Below are 19,234 nucleotides of genomic sequence, written 5' to 3'. Positions count from 1 at the left end.
TTCTGTGCTATACAGTAGCAGTTCTTTCTACATGTGGTCTAAATTTCATCAAGTTACGTGACTTGCCAGTGACACACAATGTGAAACTTACTTTTGTCCTTAAATGTTGCATGCAAGTGTCAGTGACACAGAAGAGGTTGAAGTAAAAATCCTTGTGATACACCATATGCAATATCCCTGATTTCAAGTCTGGATCCAGATTCTGCTGTCACATACTGCTTTCTGTTACTGACACGATTTTGTCTATTTCCCTGCATGTCTACATATGCCACAGGCAATGGCCTTGCCGCAGTGGATACACCGGTTCCCGTGAGATCACCGAAGTTAAGCACTATTGGGCGTGGCCAGCACTTGGATGGGTGACCATCCAGGCTGCCATGCACTGTTGCCATTTTTTGGGGTGCACTCAGCCTCGTGATGCCAATTGAGGAGCTACTCGACTGAATAGTAGCGGCTCCGGTCAAAGATAACCATCTTAACAACCGGGAGAGCGGTGTGCTGACCACACATCCCTCCTGTCTACATCCTCACCTGAGGATAACACGGCAGTTGGATGGTCCCGATGGGCCACTTGTGGCCTGAAGACGGAGTGCTTTTACATATGCCACAGCTTTCAAATTTTTCAGTTAGTGCTGTGCGGGCACTGCAGTCTGCTTCCAGCTTCCATTGATGAAATTCCAGGAAACTAACAAGTCATGTATTTAGCTTTTTCTGTTTGTTTTCATGGTTCAGTTTTCAGTTAGTAGTAGTAGGATGGATTGACTGTATGCAGACACAGTTTGCGGACAGCAGAAGATGCTTATGGAAACAGTCAACTATCTGCTGGGTTCAACCACAGGCTGTAGCAATGGCAGAGCACCTGGCACCTCACTTGGCATACCTCAGACGTCGCTCGTTTTGCCCAAGAGCTCTGCTGTCGAGGCATCTTCCAGTGTACCCAATGCAGGGGCTCTGGCTCTGAGCACTATGGGACTTAACATCTATGGTCATCAGTCCCCTAGAACTTAGAACTACTTAAACCTAACTAACCTAAGGACAGCACACAACACCCAGTCATATCGAGGCAGAGAAAATCCCTGACCCCGCCGGGAATCGAACCCGGGAACCCAGGCATGGGAAGCGAGAACGCTACCGCACGACCACGAGCTGCAGACCCCAATGCAGGGGATCCACGCTCACTGCGGGATGAGTAGCAGGTTGCTATGGGGTCATGTCACTCGAGGCATAGAGTCAATGTGGGGACTTGTCATTTGGCCTTGCCCATTCATTCTGTGATGAACAGGTGGCCACTCCTTCAGCAGGATCCAAGCAGGGACTCAGGAGAAAGGGTTCAATAATTATCGGGAACACCAATGTTAAGCATGTTATGGATCCAATTAGGGAAGTGGGGCCCATGACCAGAAAGAATTCCAAGGTGCATTCGGTGTATCTGCCAAGGACTTTATCTGAGATGTGGAAGTGGTGCCACATGCAGCTGTCCGGAGTGCAGGGTTCAGTAGTCTGTGAGTTATTGCTCTTGTCAGCACCAATGATGCCTGTCATTCAGGTTCAGAGGCCATCTTCAGTTCCTACAGGTAGTTGGCAGAAGTGATGACTGGTGGCCTCACTTATGGAGCGCAAGCAAAGCTTACAATTTGCAGCATTGTACCCAGAGTATGTGAGGGTTCTTTCATATGCAGCCGGGTGGAAGGGCTCAGCGAGAAGCTCAATTGATTCTGTGACAGTCATGGCTGCAGATTTCTGGACCTACATTACATTGTGAGGTGGTGGGCGGGGGGGGGGGGGGGGGTTGTAGGACTCCAGGACTCCCCTTGCTAGATCAGAAGAACGCTATACAAAGGAAACAGATACTGGGGTAGCACAGTACATGTGTAATGGATGTGGGTGTTTCTTAGGCTTGCCAGTACTTTGAGGTCTTCTGAAGAACACTTACCAATTGATGTAGAGCAAAATCAGATTGCAGACAAAGTAGGTGTGCATGCACATGCACAAACTTCTAGGAGAGAGACTGTTCATTGTTGTTGACAAAAATGTTGTGTATACTGAGGTTAAAATTTAGTCTGACTGTGAAGTTATCTGGACACAAGTAGCAGGCTTAAGTGAACTGAAGTTAATTATGAGATGTTTTTACCAGTTACCCGATTCCACCGCACCATTTGTAGAATCATTCAAGAGAAGTCTATATGTGGTGAATGTCATCTTCCTCTAAATGTAGAAAAATGTAAGTTAAAGGAAATAAGTTGGAAAAAAATCCTGTAACACTCAAATACATTACCAGGGAGCTGTTTCACACAGTCACAGCAATTAAATATGTTGACATAACACTGCAAAGTGATATAACATGGAATGAGCAGGTCAGGTTGGTAGTAGGGAAGCTGACACTCAACTTCATGTTATTGGGAGAATTTTGGGAAAAGGTAGTTTATCTGTAAAGTAGATCACATATAGAAGGCTACTGCAACCCATTCTTGAGTACTGTTCAGCTGGTTGGAATCCCCACCAGGTCAGATTAAAGGAAGATGTTGAAGCAATTCAGAGGCATGCTGCTAGATTTGTTACTGACATGTTCAGTCACCATTCATTTATTACAAAGATGCTTCATGAACTCAGATGGGAATCCCTGTAGGGAAGACAATTCTCTTTTTGTGAGGCACTCTTGGGGGAAATTCAGAGAACCAGCATTTGAGGCCTACTGCAGAAAGATCAACATACATTCTGCATAAGGACCATGAAAGTAAGATGTGATTAATTAGGTCTCATTGGTGGCTCTTAGACAGGTGTTTTTCTCTCACACTATTTTGAGTGGAGTAGCAGAGGAAATACCTGTTAATGGTACAAGGTACCCTCCACTGTGCAGCGTATAATGGTTTGTGGAGTATTCATATAAATGTAGATGTACATCCCCAACAGGTTGGATTAAATGAAGATATTGAACCAATTCAAAGGCACGCTGCTAGATTTGTTGCCGGTATGTTTGATCAGTGTGCAAGTATTTAGAAATGCTTTGTGAACTAAAATGGGAATCCCTGGGGGGAAGACGATGTTCTTATCATGAGGCACTATTGTAGGGATTTAGGGATCTGGTGTTTGAGGCCGACTGCAGGTCAGTTGTTCTGTCACCAACATACATTTCACATAGGAAGACCACCAAGATAAGATGAGAGAAATTAGGCCTTTTACAGAGGCTTTTAGGTATTTGTTTTTCCTCTCTATTTATGAGTGAACAGAGTAATAACTCCTTTACCCACACATTTTGTTGTTTCATTTTGCAAACAATCTATCCTAGATAAGTCACTGCTTCTCAGAACTCCATTACGTATGTTAGTACACTTTTATGTTGCCTTATTTTCAACACATTTTCTGCTCTGTAACGGCTACAGCTCTTCATATTGCTAATAATGCACTAGTGTCATTTTCTCTAGCTTTCCAAGCATATAACTTCTACTTTCTATACATCCAGATAAAATTACCTACACATTGACAAAAAGTAGAGCGTACAGTTTGCAACCTGCTAATAGTACAGCTATATCCACACTAGTGCATTTTTTTCCTGGAGATGCCCAGAGCTAGTTCTAAATATAGCTGGAAGAGAAATGATGCCATTAAAATATATTTATCCTTTGAGACTATAAATTCTGAAAAGTACATTCCATACCTCCTTTGTGATAGTTGACATTTGTGGGTATTGTATTTACATCAGTGAACTGTTGGATATCAGTGCAGATGTACTCTAGAAGAGATATGTTAAATAAACTTTGCTATCCTTGCTGTGAAAGATATAATGAAAATAAGATTAAGTGTGTGTTTTTCTTACTCTATGTGTGTTGGTTCAAATGGCTCTGAGTACTATGGGACTTAACTTCTGAGGTCATCAGTTCCCTAGAACTTAGAACTACTTAAACCTAACTAATGTAAGGTCATCACACACATCCATGCCCGAGGCAGGATTCGAACTTGCGACCGTAGCGGTCGTGCGCTTCCAGACTGTAGCACCTAGAACCACTCAGCCAGCCCGGCCAGCTCTATGTGTGTATCAGTTGTTTTATCTTTAACCTATTGACATTGTATTCAAATGCTCTACTGGTTTCTTTGAAATCAGATTCAATACATATCGGCTAGAATGATAGTTGAGTATGGAAGACCTCAAAACAGTGTTTTAAAGCTTGTCATTTGATGTAATTGTGTTAATGACATGTAGACCTGATGTCCAGTTGATTGACTATTTCAAATACAAAATACATTGGTAGTTTGTGTATTGTATTCTTTGTTAACTTTTGCACTTGAAATTTGTGTTGGAAGTTGGGGTACAGCATACAAAGATCTCTTTCGCACAATATTCATTGACATTCAATGTGTGATATTTGAACTGATTCTGTTTAAGTACCAACACATGTTCATCTACAAGCTAAGCACATATTCATCTAAGTATATTAATTTGAATACTAATAACATACAAATATTTTTATTAGAACATACATCTCACATTCCATTGATGAACAGAAAAATAGGATACTAACCCGTTAACATGAACTTGATAGTGATCTGTAGAGCTTAGATGTACTATACATTCAACTTTTCTTTAGGTCTTAATTATCAAAAATCTTAGGGCAAACAGTGCCATAATTCTTAGTGTGTAATATCGTGTCCTAGTGCTCTTGGTGGAAATGAGTGGTGGCACAGTTATTGATCCATCACAGGCATTACTTACAGTAGAAGAAATGCCATAACCCATGTTGATATCATCAACTATGGACCTTGCTATCGGTGGGGTCACTTGCATTCCTCCGTGATGCAGATAGCTGTACTGTAGGTGCAGCAACAATGGAGAGGTATCTGTTGAGGGACCAGACATATGTGTGGTTCTTGAAGAGGGCAGTAGCCTTTTCAGTAATTGCAGGGGCAACAGTCTGAATGATTGACTGATCTGGCTGTATTGGTACTGCTGAAAGTAATGGGAAACTACAGTGTAATTTTTCCCAAGGACATGCCACTCTACTGTATGATCAAATGACGATGGTGTCCTCTCGGGTAAAATATTCCGGAGGTAAAATAGTCCCCCATTTGGATCTCCAGGTGGGGTCTACTCAGGAGGATGTCATCATCAAGAGCATGGAATGTTAGATCCCATAATTTGGCTGGTAAGTTAGAAAATTTAAAAAGGGAAATGGGTGGGTTGAAGTTAGATATAGTGGGAACTAGTGAAGTTTGGTGGCAGGAGGAGCAGGACATCTAGTCAGGTGAAGACAGGGTTATGTATACAGAGTCAGATAGGGGTAATGCAAGGGCTCCTTTAATAATGAATAAGAAAATAGGAATGCAAGTAAGCTACTATGAACAGCATAATGAACACATTATTGTGCACAAAGGCCACACCTACCACAGTAATATAAGTTTATATGCCTACCAGCTCTGCAGATGATGAAGAGATTGAAGGAATGTATGATGAGATAAAAGAAATTATTCAGGCAGATAAAGGAGATGAAAATTTAATTGTGTATGGGACTGGAATTCAATAGCAGGTGAATATGGACTGGGGGAAAAGGATGAAAGAGGAAACCACGTGGCAGAATTTAGCACAGAGCATAATTTAACAGTCACTAAACTCTGTTTAAGAATCATTAAAACTAGGTTGTATACATGGAAGAGATCTGGAGACACCAGAAGTTGTCAGATTGATTATATAATGGTATGACAGAGATTTAGGAACCAGATTTTAAACTGTAAGACATTTCCAGGGGCAGATGTGGACTCTGACCACAATTTATTGATTACTGCAGTAGATTAAATGTGAAGAAAGTGGAAAAAGGTAGGAAATGAAGGAAATGGCACCTGGATAAGTTTTATGTTTTACAATAAGCTGAAAGACCCAGAGGTCGTTGAGAGTTTCAGAGGGAGCATTAGGCAACAGTTGGCTAGAACATGAGAAAGGAGTACAGTAGAAGATGAATGGATAGCTTTAAGAGATGAAATAGTGGAGGCAGCAGGGGATCAGATAGGTAAAAAAGACAAGGCATAGTAGAAATCCTTGGATAACACAAGACATATTGAATGTAATTGATGGCAGAAGAAATTTGAAAAATGCAGCAAATGAAGCAGCCAAAAGGGAACACAAATGTGTAAAAAATGAAATTGACAGCAAGTGCAAAATCGCTAAGCAGGAATGGCCAGAGGACAAATGTAAGGATTTAGAAGCATATTTCACTGGGGGAAAGATAGATACTGCCTTTGGGGAAAAGAGAATCAGCTATATGAATGTCAAGGGCTCAGATGGAAACCCAGTCCTAAGCAAAGAAGGGAAAACTGAAAGATGGAAGGAGTGTATAGAAGGTCTATAAAAGGGAGATGTTCTGAAAGGCAATATTATAGAAAGGAAGGAGGATGTTGTGAGGGTACAAGATTTTTCAGATATCTTGTAGCCTAAGATTAGAAATAAATAATTTTGTTGCGCAGACGTGAAATCTCGTACTGATTTTTAACATAAATGAACAGTCTTTATTGTGTATATTATTATTTGCACAAGGTATTCCACCTGGTCTCTGTGCTGTTCCAAGAGAGATGAAGTCGTACTTGGAGTCTTGACAGGCAAAGTAGTCAAAGGCGGCAAAGAGTCTTCTGCACCAGCTACGCTGTCAAGGGGATACCAATGACCAGAAGTTTATACCAATAAATATTCATTACCCAGAAGGTCTGCTGTAATAAGATACTTATCATCTAATATGCATTTTATTTAAAGGTTAAATAAAAGCCTTAAAAGATCAGAGTTTCCAAGTCCTGGTGTTTAGTAAAAATTAAGTTATTCTGCAGACAAGAAGAATTATTAACAATTCAGAGGCTCACAGACCTGAAGATCACAATGAGGCAATGTATAAATGAATCCTTGCAATATAGATGAAGATGAGATAGGAGATATGATGATACTGTGAGAAGAATTTGATAGAGCTCTGATAGATTTATGTTGAAACAGGGCCCTGGATATAGATGATATTCTGTCACAGCTACTGATAGTCTTGTGAGATCCAGCCACGACAAAACTATTCCATCTGATGTACAACATATATAAGACAGGCAAAATACTCTAGACTTTAAGAAGAATGTAATAACTCCAATTACAAAGAAAGCAGGTGCTGACAGATGTAAGAATTACCAAACTGTCAGTTGACTAAACATGGCTGTAAAACACTACCATGAATTTTTTACAGAAGAATGGAAAAACTAGTGGAAGCCAACCTTGGGGAAGATCAGTTTGGATTCCGGAGAACTGTAGAAACACATAAGGCAATCCTGATCCTATGGCTTATCTTAGAAGTTTGGTCAAGGAAAGGCAAACCTGTGTTTTTAGCATTAGAGAAAGCTTTTGACAATGTTGACTGAAATACTCTCTTTGAAGTCTGAAGGTAGCAGGGGAGAAGATACAGGGAGCAAAAGACTATTTACAACTTGTACAGGAATCAGACGGCAGTTATATAGAGCCGAGGGGTATGAAAGGGAAGCAGTGGTTGTGAAGGAAGTGATGAATGTTATTCAGTCTGTACATTGAACAAGCAGTAAAGGACCCCCAATGAAAAATTTGGAATAGGAATTAAAGTTCAGGGAGAAGAAATAAAAACTTTGAGGTTTATCAACAACATTGTAATTCTGTCAGAGACAGTAAAGGACTTGGAAGAGCAGTTGACTGGAATGGAAAGTGTCTTGAAAGGAGGATATAAGATGAACACCAACAAAATCAAAACAAGGGTAATTGAATGTAGATGAGTTAAATCAGGCGATACTAAGGGAATTAGATTAGGAAACAAGATACTTAAAGTATTCTGCAAGTTTTGCAATTTGGAGAGCAAAATAACTGATGATGGCTGATGTTGAGAGGATATAAAATGTAGACTGACAACGGCAAGAATTGCATTGCTGAAGAACAGAAATTTGTTAATGCTGAACACAGATTTAAATATTAGGAAGTTTCTGCTGAAGGTATCTGTTTGGAAACATGGCTGATAAACAGTGTAGAAAAAAGGAGAACAGAAGCTTCCAAAATGTAGTGCTACAGACGAATTTTTAAGATTATATGGATTGATCGTGTAACTAATGACGAGGTACTGAATAGAACTGGAAAGACAAGAAATTTGTGGCACAATTTGACCAAAAGAAGGGATTGGAGAATTGGACACTTTCTGAGACATCAAAGGACCACCAGTTTAGTATTGGAGGGAAATGTGCGAGTAAAAAATTGTAGAGGGAGACAAGAGATGTATACAGGAAACAGATTCCGAAGAATGTAGATTGCCATAGTTGTTCAGGGATGAAGAGGCTCGTACAGGATAGAGTACCATGGAGAGCTGCATCAAACCAGTCTTCAGAATGAAGACGATGACAACAACAACAACAACAACAACAACAACAATGCAGTGATGGTTACTAATTTCTTTCACATGTTTTGAATCTTTTTCAAATTAACATATTCCTTCATTATTGCTCTAAACAATTTTTCCTGCTCCATCACATTTTATTCTTTCAATACACTCAGTTGTTGACACTTAACTGTATTTTTGTGACATTTTAAATGTTTATGCAGTTTTGTCTACATCTTCCAAGTTAAGCAGTCTAATAAGAATGTTTAATTTGCTAAATGAAATAATTTTGGACACTAATAAATTCCCTCTCATGCACATTAATTAATACAATGACTACTTCAGGTTCCAATTTTATTAACTGCAGCTGTGTTGTTAATAAACCAGAAATTTTCCTCTTTTAATCTCCCTTACCGTTTTATTCCATAAAACATTTCTCACGGACACACAAAGCATTTTTATCGACTTTGGGAAAGTGAAAATGTGAACAGGTAAACATATTTTGTTAATTTTGTGAAATCTGTATCAAACCATAATCGGTGACATATTTACCCTTCACAATTTTGAAGCTTTTCCTCCTCCACCCTTACCTTATTTTTAGTAAAGTTCTTTCTGCATTTAATGTGCTTATTGTTAAATTGTCTGACAGGACTGCAGTTTTCTGTGCTGTCTGATTACATGTAAGTCACTAATCTTGTCATATTTTGTATATATTAGAGATACTATTGTTGACCAGACCTTGCATACAGTCGTCTCTACCTCAAAACAATATTTCTTTACTTACGTTTCTGAGTGATAAAACTGTTGGATTTTTTTTGTTGTTGTCATTCTTATGGAGATATTCTTCCCATTTTAAAGTGAATTGTTATATAGTGTCTTTCAACACAGAATTTCATAGGAAGTCTTCTGATGATATACCAACCCAACCATACCATAGATATGTATAAACCGTTCAGCTTGCTGAGCTGTCTGAATCTTTACAATTGCTGAAGACACCTCCAGCAAAAGGAGGGGAGCCCATATAACAAAACCACCACAGACGCAAATATCAATGATGAGCACCTACACTTAATATTTTTGCATTGTATTATGGTTGTGCAATTCACAATTTGAATAAAGCTAATTTTTATTATTAGCAACAAATATAATTAAGAAGTAAATGAAGTGATAAAATTGTTGCTGTCTTTCCTTGACTGATTCCACTGTCCTCAAGGGTCTCCTTCATGATGAAATTTGCAGAACATGATATGTATATGAATGAATTTGTGCTGAATAAAGTGTTTGTTTACTTTGTTCACATACCTCCAGTAAATGATTAGTAAAATAACAGGAAGATAAATTCTCAAAAATGAGTATTCATCATGGAATTCAAGTACGAACACTGAAAGGTATGTTAAATCATAATATGGTGAACTAAGCTTCAGCAGTTATTAATGTGTTGGTATGGTTTTAGCTTATTTTTCATGCAAATTTAATGGTTTGTACACATGTTCCTTCCTTTAGTTATCACCAGTTAATGTCAGTGTCAGTAATAGTAACTCCTTTCTAATTGTCTCTATCTGCTTAGTCAGAATCTTTGTTATACATTGATTCAGCTAAATTTTGGACAATGAAAACATTTGAAATCATCAGATTGTAGCCAGGTGTAGTAGTTTCCTACTTACTCTGCACTGTAACAAATTTGGTCACTCGTACATCCAGTATACTGGAAAATGTAAAGTTTTATCATCTTCATTCATATAATGTAAGCTTTCCCTTTTCATGTTAACAGAATCTTTTGTCAGTTCTTGGTAGAACAACATTATAATAAATGAATAGCACCAGTGTGCTTCTGTTCTACAATACTGTAGAACAAAAGCAAACTGGTGCTTTCCCTTTTCTTTATGTACACCTTCGTCCATATGAAGATATACATAAAATGACTGGTTACACACACAAAATGCAGGCACGTACTAGCAAATCCATATGAGCAAGAGAGGGCTAATTAACTTATCTGGTGGCTTACTTGTTTTGCTAAATGTGCATGTATGGTCCTTTCAGTTGCTGGCTTTTATTTTGTATGTGAATGCATATCAGGAGGGAAAATGAATGTGTTTATTTTTTTAATTTATCTTTAACTAAATCTGTCATTATCTATCGGAAACATTTAATTATAAAAAAATATTATATATAAAAGTTATTTACAGCTCATAAAGAAGAAAATGTACAAAATAAATAGGAATTATTGGTTAAACATCACTGTCAGTAGAGGGCTACTTAGCCATCACATTAAATGCATTTTGTCTTAGGTTTAAAGGTAAATACATTTAACTTATATATAACTGAGATTCATTTTCACAGCATCTTTCACAATGATCCTGAGCAAATAACCACTTCACAGTGGCACTTTTAAGTAGATATTACACAACAAAATAATTATAACACTTCGAATTAAGCTTCACTTCGGCGTAATTTGAAATTTCCACTGCAAATGTCCCTCAGAATCCGTTCAACGGCAGCATATTGTCTATCTGGTGAAAACCTTCTTGCTCTGCCTCTACCTCTGCTTCCACTTGTTTTGTTTTCCTCCTTCTCCTCTTGAATTCGCCTTTCTTCTTCTTTCCTTTTCTCTTCATTTTCCTGTTGCAAAAACAGCGCATTATCAAAACAGTTATTTATCAGATTAAATGTAGTAGGGAATTGTTATTTATTACTTAAAATAATGAATAAATATAATGATAATATTAACTCATAACTGAAATGTCAATTATGACAGCAGTGAGATATGTCTTATTCCCCAACTCTGTGAGACAAATGAACCATGGCTTCAGAAGTAAGATAAATGTTGCACTCTTTTGCTGTTAACGTTACACAATTTGAGCTTCCAACAAATACTGCCTTTTTACAATCTGAAGTGTATGGAAAGATTTAAATGCTAAAGGAACACCCAACTTAATAATCAGAAACTCACCAGTCGAGCTCTCTCAATTATATTAAAAAAGTCAGCAAACAAACTGAAACATTCTTCAGGCTGAAATTTCTTTGGATCTTCACAGAAATGTTTAGCTAAAGCATTGGAACAACCTTTCACCTTTTCCATAGCCTGCTGAAGTTCATTACTACATTTCAAAGCCGACTTCAAGAAATCTGTGAATAAATGAGCAAAACAGATGTTAACTGCAGCAGTCACAAGTTACAAAGTGAAAGTGAATTGTAGTTAAATTTTATATCATTACAGAAAATTGTGGAAGGAGGAATATTTATTCTCAGAACATAATTATTTAAATGTATAGTAACTGGTATGTTAATACCTTTGAATTCTGACCGGATTCCACTTTTATCTTTCTTCAGCTGCGATTCAACATGTTTGACATCACTGGTAACTTTCATCACTTCTTCCTGAAGCAACTCCAATGATATCCTGAAACAATATGGACAACTTTCAGTCCACACATTTTATTGGAAACAAAGGTGATTCAATTTCTATAAGCACAATGGTTTAATGTATGTGCAATCATGGGCAGATATGGTGCAAAGTCTCCAGAGCACTACGGTATCTTGAAACACTGAATAAAGTCTAAATATTTATAGATATATAAGATGTGGGGGAACTAAATACAAGAAGAACTTTTGGCAAATGTAGAGAACAACCACCAGAGCATGGGGATAATGCAGTCTGACAAGATTGGCAGTACTCAGGTGAAAATATGAATTGAAATTGGGGAAAATGTGTAAAAAAGACAAAGTGGATTTCAAATACATGGTGTACTAGAAACCTCTAATGTGAACACAGTCAAAAATAAACATATACAGAGCAAGATTTAAACATTGTTAAGTCATAGGCATGTTTAAGCATTTAATGCGCTACTTTGTACTTGAATTAGTTAGAAAATCAGTTTTCTAAGCAAGTTTCTTATCAGAGTTAGATAGCCTCATACATATCCAATAAATATTGATCTACACATAGTGACTATCAGACTCTTACCTTGCTATTTCTTTCATGTTGCTCATCTCTTCTGTGAATTGTAATATTTCCTTATTGTTAGCTTCCGCAACTTCTACCACATAGTGCAAGAATGTCAGTCTTGGTTTGTTTGCTTTTATTTCTAAGAGCTTTGGTAGTGTGCTGAGTGTAAAACCTGCTGCATTGCCTGCATAGCTTCCCTGCAACAAACAAACAATACATTGCAAAATATTACTTCGCCCATTGCATTAGGTTACTTCTCAGAGAAACATTATATGATGAATACTTACAGCATTTATGTAATTTCCAAGTTGAAGTACTAATGCTAGAAATTGTTTCAAATGTTCATTAGTCATCAGTTTATTGCATGCATCTGCAACAGCCTCTAGTTGTTCTTTCAGTTCACATGTTCTTGAAGGAAACTCTTCTTTCTGCAAATTAATTGATGCACAGAAATGAGTCAGGATTTACTATTTTTTATTTTGTTAATAATCTCACATCATCATGGAAACATGATTTTTTACTTACAAGCAACATTGCCCTAACCCTAAGGGCAAATGAAGGTACTTCTGATAGCTGTAGATAAAATTTCTCTGCTTCTCCTAAACGGTCCAAATCTCCAGAATAGGATCTGACTGAAGTCAACTGTAATAGGTACGACAACCTCTTAGTTGAATTATAATTTGTGAGCCCCATGTAATTGTATCTATTTTACTGTAATTTGGATTAATAACTGATCTAAAATTAAAACTGTTATATATTACCTCTTTTTCTGTGGGAAGTAGTGGCAAGAGAGCTCTTAGCTTCTCAGTGCCTATATCATCTCCTTTGAGGTTCTTTATAGCTTCTATGACTGCTTTTCCTCCTGATTTGAACTGTTTTAGATAAATGTTTACTGCCAAATCTCTCTTGGTTTCCAATAAAGTGATCTTGGGATTTATTGGTGATGGAAGTGTTCCTGGAGAAGACTTTGGACGTTTCACATTGGCTGTTTTCTGACAGAACAACTCTTCCATTTGCTTGAAATCAACTGTAAGATTCGTTGCTTTGCTCTGCATTTCTGTCCATACTGATTCACCTGCAAATAATTAGACTTCTTGTAGGGTGTTTGTTGGCAGTAAATGATCAAAAAGTTTGTTTTTATTCACAAAAGGCAAATAAAATCATTGTACATCTTGCTGTCAATGCCATTTTTTTATCACAGAATTTATAGAAAAAATCAAAATATTGTCTGTGCTTTCTATATTTATTTATTTAAACTCTAACAAATTATCTTCTGCCATGTATTTATTATAACTGTAACAAATTATATTCTACCATGAAATGAATAAAATCATTATCTTGCTTACCTATGACAGAGCTTGGGAGTTTTGTCCAGTTTAGGGTTCTCATCTTCCGCCTAGGCAAAGGTAGCGTGTTACACTTGTCTTTTACTGGTGTCCAAAAATTTGCAGAATCTGTTAAATCTGCTGGGAGTGAATGTCTTGTTGGACAAGTGAGGTAGCCAGATGTGACCCGACGTGACACTGGGGTTTCAAAGTTGTTGTTATTGGGAATTGGAGGAGGTGGAGGAACTTCTTTTTCAGAATTAGATTCTGCAAATGGTATTGGTGGTGGAAGACCTGAGACTGATGGAATCACTGGATTGAGAGCAAGAGATGGCATTGGTGGTGGTGGTGGTGGTGGTGGTGGTGGTGGTGGTGGTGGTGGTGGAGGAGGAGGAGGGGGTGGAGGAGGTGGAGGTGCCGATACTGATCCTGCTGGTTCTGTTGATGACAGTTGCTGCTGTGTGGCCTGATCACTGAGTTGTACTGCTTCTCTAACATTGTCTAACTCAGTCTGAGTAGCCACTGTGCATGTCTCACGGATATCTTCTGATCTTGGCACGTTAATACTCCAGCACCTCCGAACACGTCTTTTATAATTTTGTTGAGCCATAACACTGTTGCTGTGTACTGGTTTTTTATAGAAAGAAAATCCAGGTGTTATAGCTTCAGACGAAAGTGCCTCAAGAGCTTCCCACACATTGTCCCTGAAATAATATAAATTACTTTAGTGCCATACTGTTGGTAGTTTATGATATACTGTGTGCACATTTCAATGGGTTAGAGCAAGCTTTCAGTATCTGCATGCATAATCAAGCTTATCATATCTCAACCAATGTGTAAAGAATTTCAGTTGTAAAGTATAAGCTCTGATAACTTACGCATTTGGGTTTGTCGGATCTAGCTGTGCAAGGTTTTGTAGCATGGAGTAGAACCAGACAGCCTGTGGTCTGTCTGCTATCTGTTGGAAGATAAATAAAGATTATTAATAATTATTCTGTTTGTTTACAACACAGTGACTTATACTGCCATTAAGTTCAGTTCCTATATACATATGAAGAAAACAAACATTTACCTTTTTGAATATAGTTTCAAACAATTGGTGATGAGTAAGCTGTTCTGTTGATTCTAATTCCAACTCATCTTTGTGTTGGTGGTTAGTGAAAGCTGAAACTTGGATCTGCAACTCTTTATCATCAATTGCACGTAGTGAACTCAGTATGGGTCCAAGACCAAGACCTATGAATATAAAACATGTAAAAGATGTAACATTTTCTATTATGAAATCACAAAAAAGGTAGAACTAGTCAATTTTCTTCCAAATTTTGCAAAAATACAGCAAATGCCACAATAAGGTATGAATGGATAATTACTTACCAAGGAATTCATTTCTGACACGTACACGTTTCTGCAAGTTATTGCAGCACAGAGTGAGGCAGTTGATGAATGACAGAAGTCTAGTCTGATATGCGACATTTTCTGTGTTACGAAGTTCATTCATTATTATATCAAATCTGTAGCGTTGTCCACGTGTAACCTATTCAAAGGAAAAATTATTTAGCACGAGTCGTAAAGTGGTGCATGTATTAGGCAGTATAAGAATGTTATGTTCTAGTAACTTCTTGCTTTAATCCCAAAAGATACATAATTAAAGAACACTTACAAGAAAATTATGTTTTATGTACTTTGTGGACACTAGCTGCAAACTGCAATTATGCAACTAGTGATGGAACTGCTCTCTGACCTTGCATTTAGTCAATGCTTGCATGGAAGAACAAGAATATTTACCTTTAAATGCTGCAGAGCATCAAGAGCCATTGCATGTCCTTTTGAAGAATACATGCATACAGCACAGAGAAGTTCATAAACTTGCATCTTCACTGTGATATTCTGAGACTCCAGTGCTGTAAAATTAAGAGAAGTGATATTGAATTCATTGTAAGACCAAATAATACAAAAGGTTAAGTGAAAAATGATGAAATATGCAAGCAATGTTAGAAACTTCTTGGGAGTACAAGTATGATAAGTACGTTATTAACTCAGAGAAATTATTGTCATGTGGTGATTTAACTGAAACTAAATCTCTTTTCTACACTGTAATTATTAAATTGAATGTCAATATTTGTCCCCTTTGCCATATGCGTTGGTAGCAGTGAATGGAAATTGTAGACATTTAACTGGTTCCCTAAATGCTAAAAATGTGTTGGCTATTACCCTCTTCATTACATGACACAAAAAAATACTAGTTAGTAGTGTGTGACTATTGAGTTCATAGGTAATCAGTGGCAAAGTGCCACACTAAAATCCAAAGGTCTCCGGTTTGTTGATGCCTAATATGCCAAGTTGCATTGTAGTCTGGAACCCATGTTAAACTATAGATTCCCTTGTAACTGCCTGGGTAAGACAGTTCAAAGATCAGAGGAAAGCAGCACATACCACCTCCAACAGGAAAGCACAGTGGTGTTTAAAAACAATCCTCAGATTGATGACTATTTTATTTACTTTATTTAGTTAAAATGAAGTTACTTTTGACTGTTGTCAGAAGGTTCCACATCTGTACTGCCTGTCAATGGGCACCTGACTCATAAGTAGGCACAAACACTTAGCACTGCGTATGTTATGAGGCTATCAGAACTTCCAGTAACCAAATAGGTATAACTGGCTTATCTTTTAATTGATTCTTTTTGTTGTTATGAAAATGGTCAAATTGCATGTCTCTTGAATGAACACTGAAATCCACTATCAAAAGTAACATTAATAAAATGTTAATGCATTCATACAAAAGTAACATTATTTGTACCCCTCCCCAGGAAAGAACTGATTAATTTATAACAAGGAAGGAGAAAGAGGATTAAGAATATGTAAACAAATAAATATAGGACTCTAGAAAGAGCACCACAGCTGTATCATAGTGCAAAATATTAAATACATGTGCCTTGTGTTTTGCAAAATGTGCCTCTTGGCACTCTTAATTAGTGCACAAGCAAGGCAGCAGTGTACATTTTCATATGTGTTTTTCCATTTCTATCATTGTTCTCTCAAGACTCTCCAAAATATTGCAAGTTGCTCTTTGTGACGCGCACAAAACCTTTAACATACCTTAGAGGTTTACTCTTCCTTCAGTAACTAAATTGTACCAATCATCTTCCTGTGGTCTGTGCAGTTATTATACCTTCTTATTCAATGATTGTTTCAAATGGAATACTCTAACTTTGAAATCATATAGATAAAAAGATCTGAAGGAATATCAAGAACGTATATTTAAGACGCTTTTTTGTTGACAGTTCCAAGGAATGGCATTTGCGCTAATACTGTATCAAAGCTTGTTCCAGGTCTTTAATGACAAGACTGGAAGGTAATTGGTGCAGTTAGATATTAGTAACTGGACCATCAGTCACCTGAAGGAATTTTGGAAAAACCTAAATAAGAATGGACGTAAGATTACGTATGCCCTACTCCACATCAGTTCAAGTTCAGTGCCCTAAAAACTGTGCAAGCTAAATAAGTACAGGTATAAGATTATTTGTACCCTACTCCACTTGTAATCCAGTCCAGTGCTCTGAAAACTGTGTGGCCTCAGCAAATATTTCCACAGGGGTCACTTTCCTGAGTAGGGCACACTATTGGCAGATTGTGATTTGGCCAGACGATAAAAGAATTCTGTGCCAAAATCAAGAGTCTGCACTAGAGCTCTGGTCTGGCACTCACTTTCAGTGGCATATCATCGATCTAGAATACTTTCCCATTCTCCCAGTAAACCACCATTTGGCATTTATCTTGTTCAATGAAATGACTACATATTTTTTCCATTCTGTCTAGAATTTTGTTCAGGCCAACCATACTTGACACTGACGTTGACAACAAATAACTATTAACAAAATAGCAATCACAATCTGCCTTAGCTTAGTTGTAGGTCTATTGCCATTCATTACACAATAAGACTGCGATATTTTAAGTTTTCCCAGTTTTGTAAAAAATATTGTGTGTGTCCTATCGGTCTACACATTAAAGCTGTAGCAGCATGGACTACCGCAATGAGCCCATATGGGAATTGTGCAAAGATCTGGGAGATGAAATTTGCAGGGTACCGACATATGAAGTGAGGTTCAGTTGAAAGCAAAGCCAATGGCAGCGTACGAGCTATTGGCAAAATACTGGGAAGCCCTTGATCTGTTCACAAAAGATATTGTTTATATGGATTGTACTGAAATACTGATGAAGTTGACAGATCGGTGTCATATGTGGTCAAGAGGAACACTGAAAATATACAGTGAGGGAAAGCATGAAATATGAGGGTTTAACGTCCAGCCAGTATCGAATTCATTAAGGGGCAGAGTACAAGCTTGGGTCATTTCGAGGGTGAGGAAGGAAATTGGCAATGCCATTTCAAAGGAACCATCCCTGCACTTGCCTGGAATGATGTAAAGAAAATCACGGACAACTAAAATCTGGACCACTGGGTGTGGATTTGAACTGTCATCCCCCGAATGTGAGTCCAGTTTGGTAGCTACGGTGCCACTTCACTCAGTAGTGTGTACAAAGAAGAGCAGCGTGCATGATAACATATTACCTTGAGGAAGGGGGGGGGGGAGAAACCACTGAAGTATACTCATCTATGAGGCAGACGCTAATACATGGCAGAAAATGCCAAGAACTAGTTTTCTGGGAAGTCTCTGCGAAATTTGACTCTTGTTGTGAGTGAAGTGGTACGCATTGAGCACTAAAAACTTTCATACAAGTTTATACATTTTGTACTGCGGTCAGTGAGTGGAGCGAAATCAGTCCCTTATATGTCATGGGAGGACACAAAGTAACATATATCCCACTTGCTCGAGAATTTCAGAGCGTTAATTTAGATGTATCTAAACAGCAAAATCTTTGGCTAGCTGATATAATCGTCTGCTAAATGTGTGACTTAAATCAATATCTTACACAATCTCCGTTGTTGTACCTATATGCCACTAGCATTACATCTAACATTCATGTCCGCCCCCGGTAGCTGAGTGGTCAGTGGTACAGAATGTCATTCCTAAGATAACAATGAAATGTCAAACAGTGTATTTCATGTAATTAATGTGCTCTCTCACTCACATTCTCTCTCTCTCTCTCTCTCTCTCTCTCTCTCTCTCTCTCTCTCTCTCTCTCCCCCTCTCCCCCTCTCCATTCAAGGTGCGTTTTTTTGTTCTTTTATCTTCTTTTTTTTGTTGTGTTTGTTCCTGTGATTATATTTGGGCTCATTATGTGCCATCATGTGCCTCATCATGTGCATCATGTAGCATGCCTCTTTGTGATTTGTAAACTGTTGCGTCCTCCCATACGCAGTACATTAATAACCTCTTTTATTCATTAATTTATTCACATAGATGGTCTGGTCTATATTCCCCTCTCACCTTTGGCAAACGTAATAGCGAACATGCCAAAATAGGTGCATTTCTAATACCACACACAATTAAAATTTTTTTTAAAGTTCAAAATACAAAAAATCGAAGTAACGCAAGTTTGTAATTAAATAAAAAAAGACATAAACAAATGACAGGAAAAATTATTCTGAAGGACACTCAGAGAATAAAGGTGTTGTAACTCAACCAAAAGACTCTAAAAGAACAATCAGAAGAGAAACGAGA

At 37.8% G+C, this 19,234-nt stretch overlaps 1 protein-coding gene and 1 pseudogene across 1 annotated transcript in view; one reads left to right on the top strand and one right to left on the bottom strand.

The window, feature by feature from the left end:
* The first annotated feature begins 273 nt into the window (after positions 1-273).
* LOC126095304 (5S ribosomal RNA) lies at positions 274-391 on the top strand (annotated as a pseudogene).
* A 10,080-nt stretch (positions 392-10,471) lies between these two features.
* The window catches only part of LOC126185586 (inverted formin-2-like), a 47,352-nt gene continuing 38,589 nt past the window's right edge, over positions 10,472-19,234 (bottom strand). Inside the window, exons 3-14 of the mRNA XM_049928141.1 lie at positions 15,399-15,514; positions 14,988-15,147; positions 14,686-14,849; positions 14,492-14,571; positions 13,635-14,317; positions 13,050-13,363; positions 12,814-12,930; positions 12,576-12,716; positions 12,307-12,485; positions 11,633-11,742; positions 11,293-11,468; positions 10,472-10,961 (exon numbers count right to left, since the gene is read on the bottom strand). Coding sequence (XP_049784098.1) covers positions 10,773-10,961; positions 11,293-11,468; positions 11,633-11,742; positions 12,307-12,485; positions 12,576-12,716; positions 12,814-12,930; positions 13,050-13,363; positions 13,635-14,317; positions 14,492-14,571; positions 14,686-14,849; positions 14,988-15,147; positions 15,399-15,514 — 2,429 coding nt within the window. The 3' untranslated portion in view covers positions 10,472-10,772. The remainder of the gene's footprint in view (positions 10,962-11,292; positions 11,469-11,632; positions 11,743-12,306; positions 12,486-12,575; positions 12,717-12,813; positions 12,931-13,049; positions 13,364-13,634; positions 14,318-14,491; positions 14,572-14,685; positions 14,850-14,987; positions 15,148-15,398; positions 15,515-19,234) is intronic.

This window comes from Schistocerca cancellata, chromosome 1, assembly GCF_023864275.1.
Source record: "Schistocerca cancellata isolate TAMUIC-IGC-003103 chromosome 1, iqSchCanc2.1, whole genome shotgun sequence".
In the NCBI taxonomy this organism is placed as follows: domain Eukaryota; kingdom Metazoa; phylum Arthropoda; class Insecta; order Orthoptera; family Acrididae; genus Schistocerca; species Schistocerca cancellata.
Note: the sequence above shows the minus strand (reverse complement) of the source record. Positions and strands in the feature narration are given on the sequence as shown.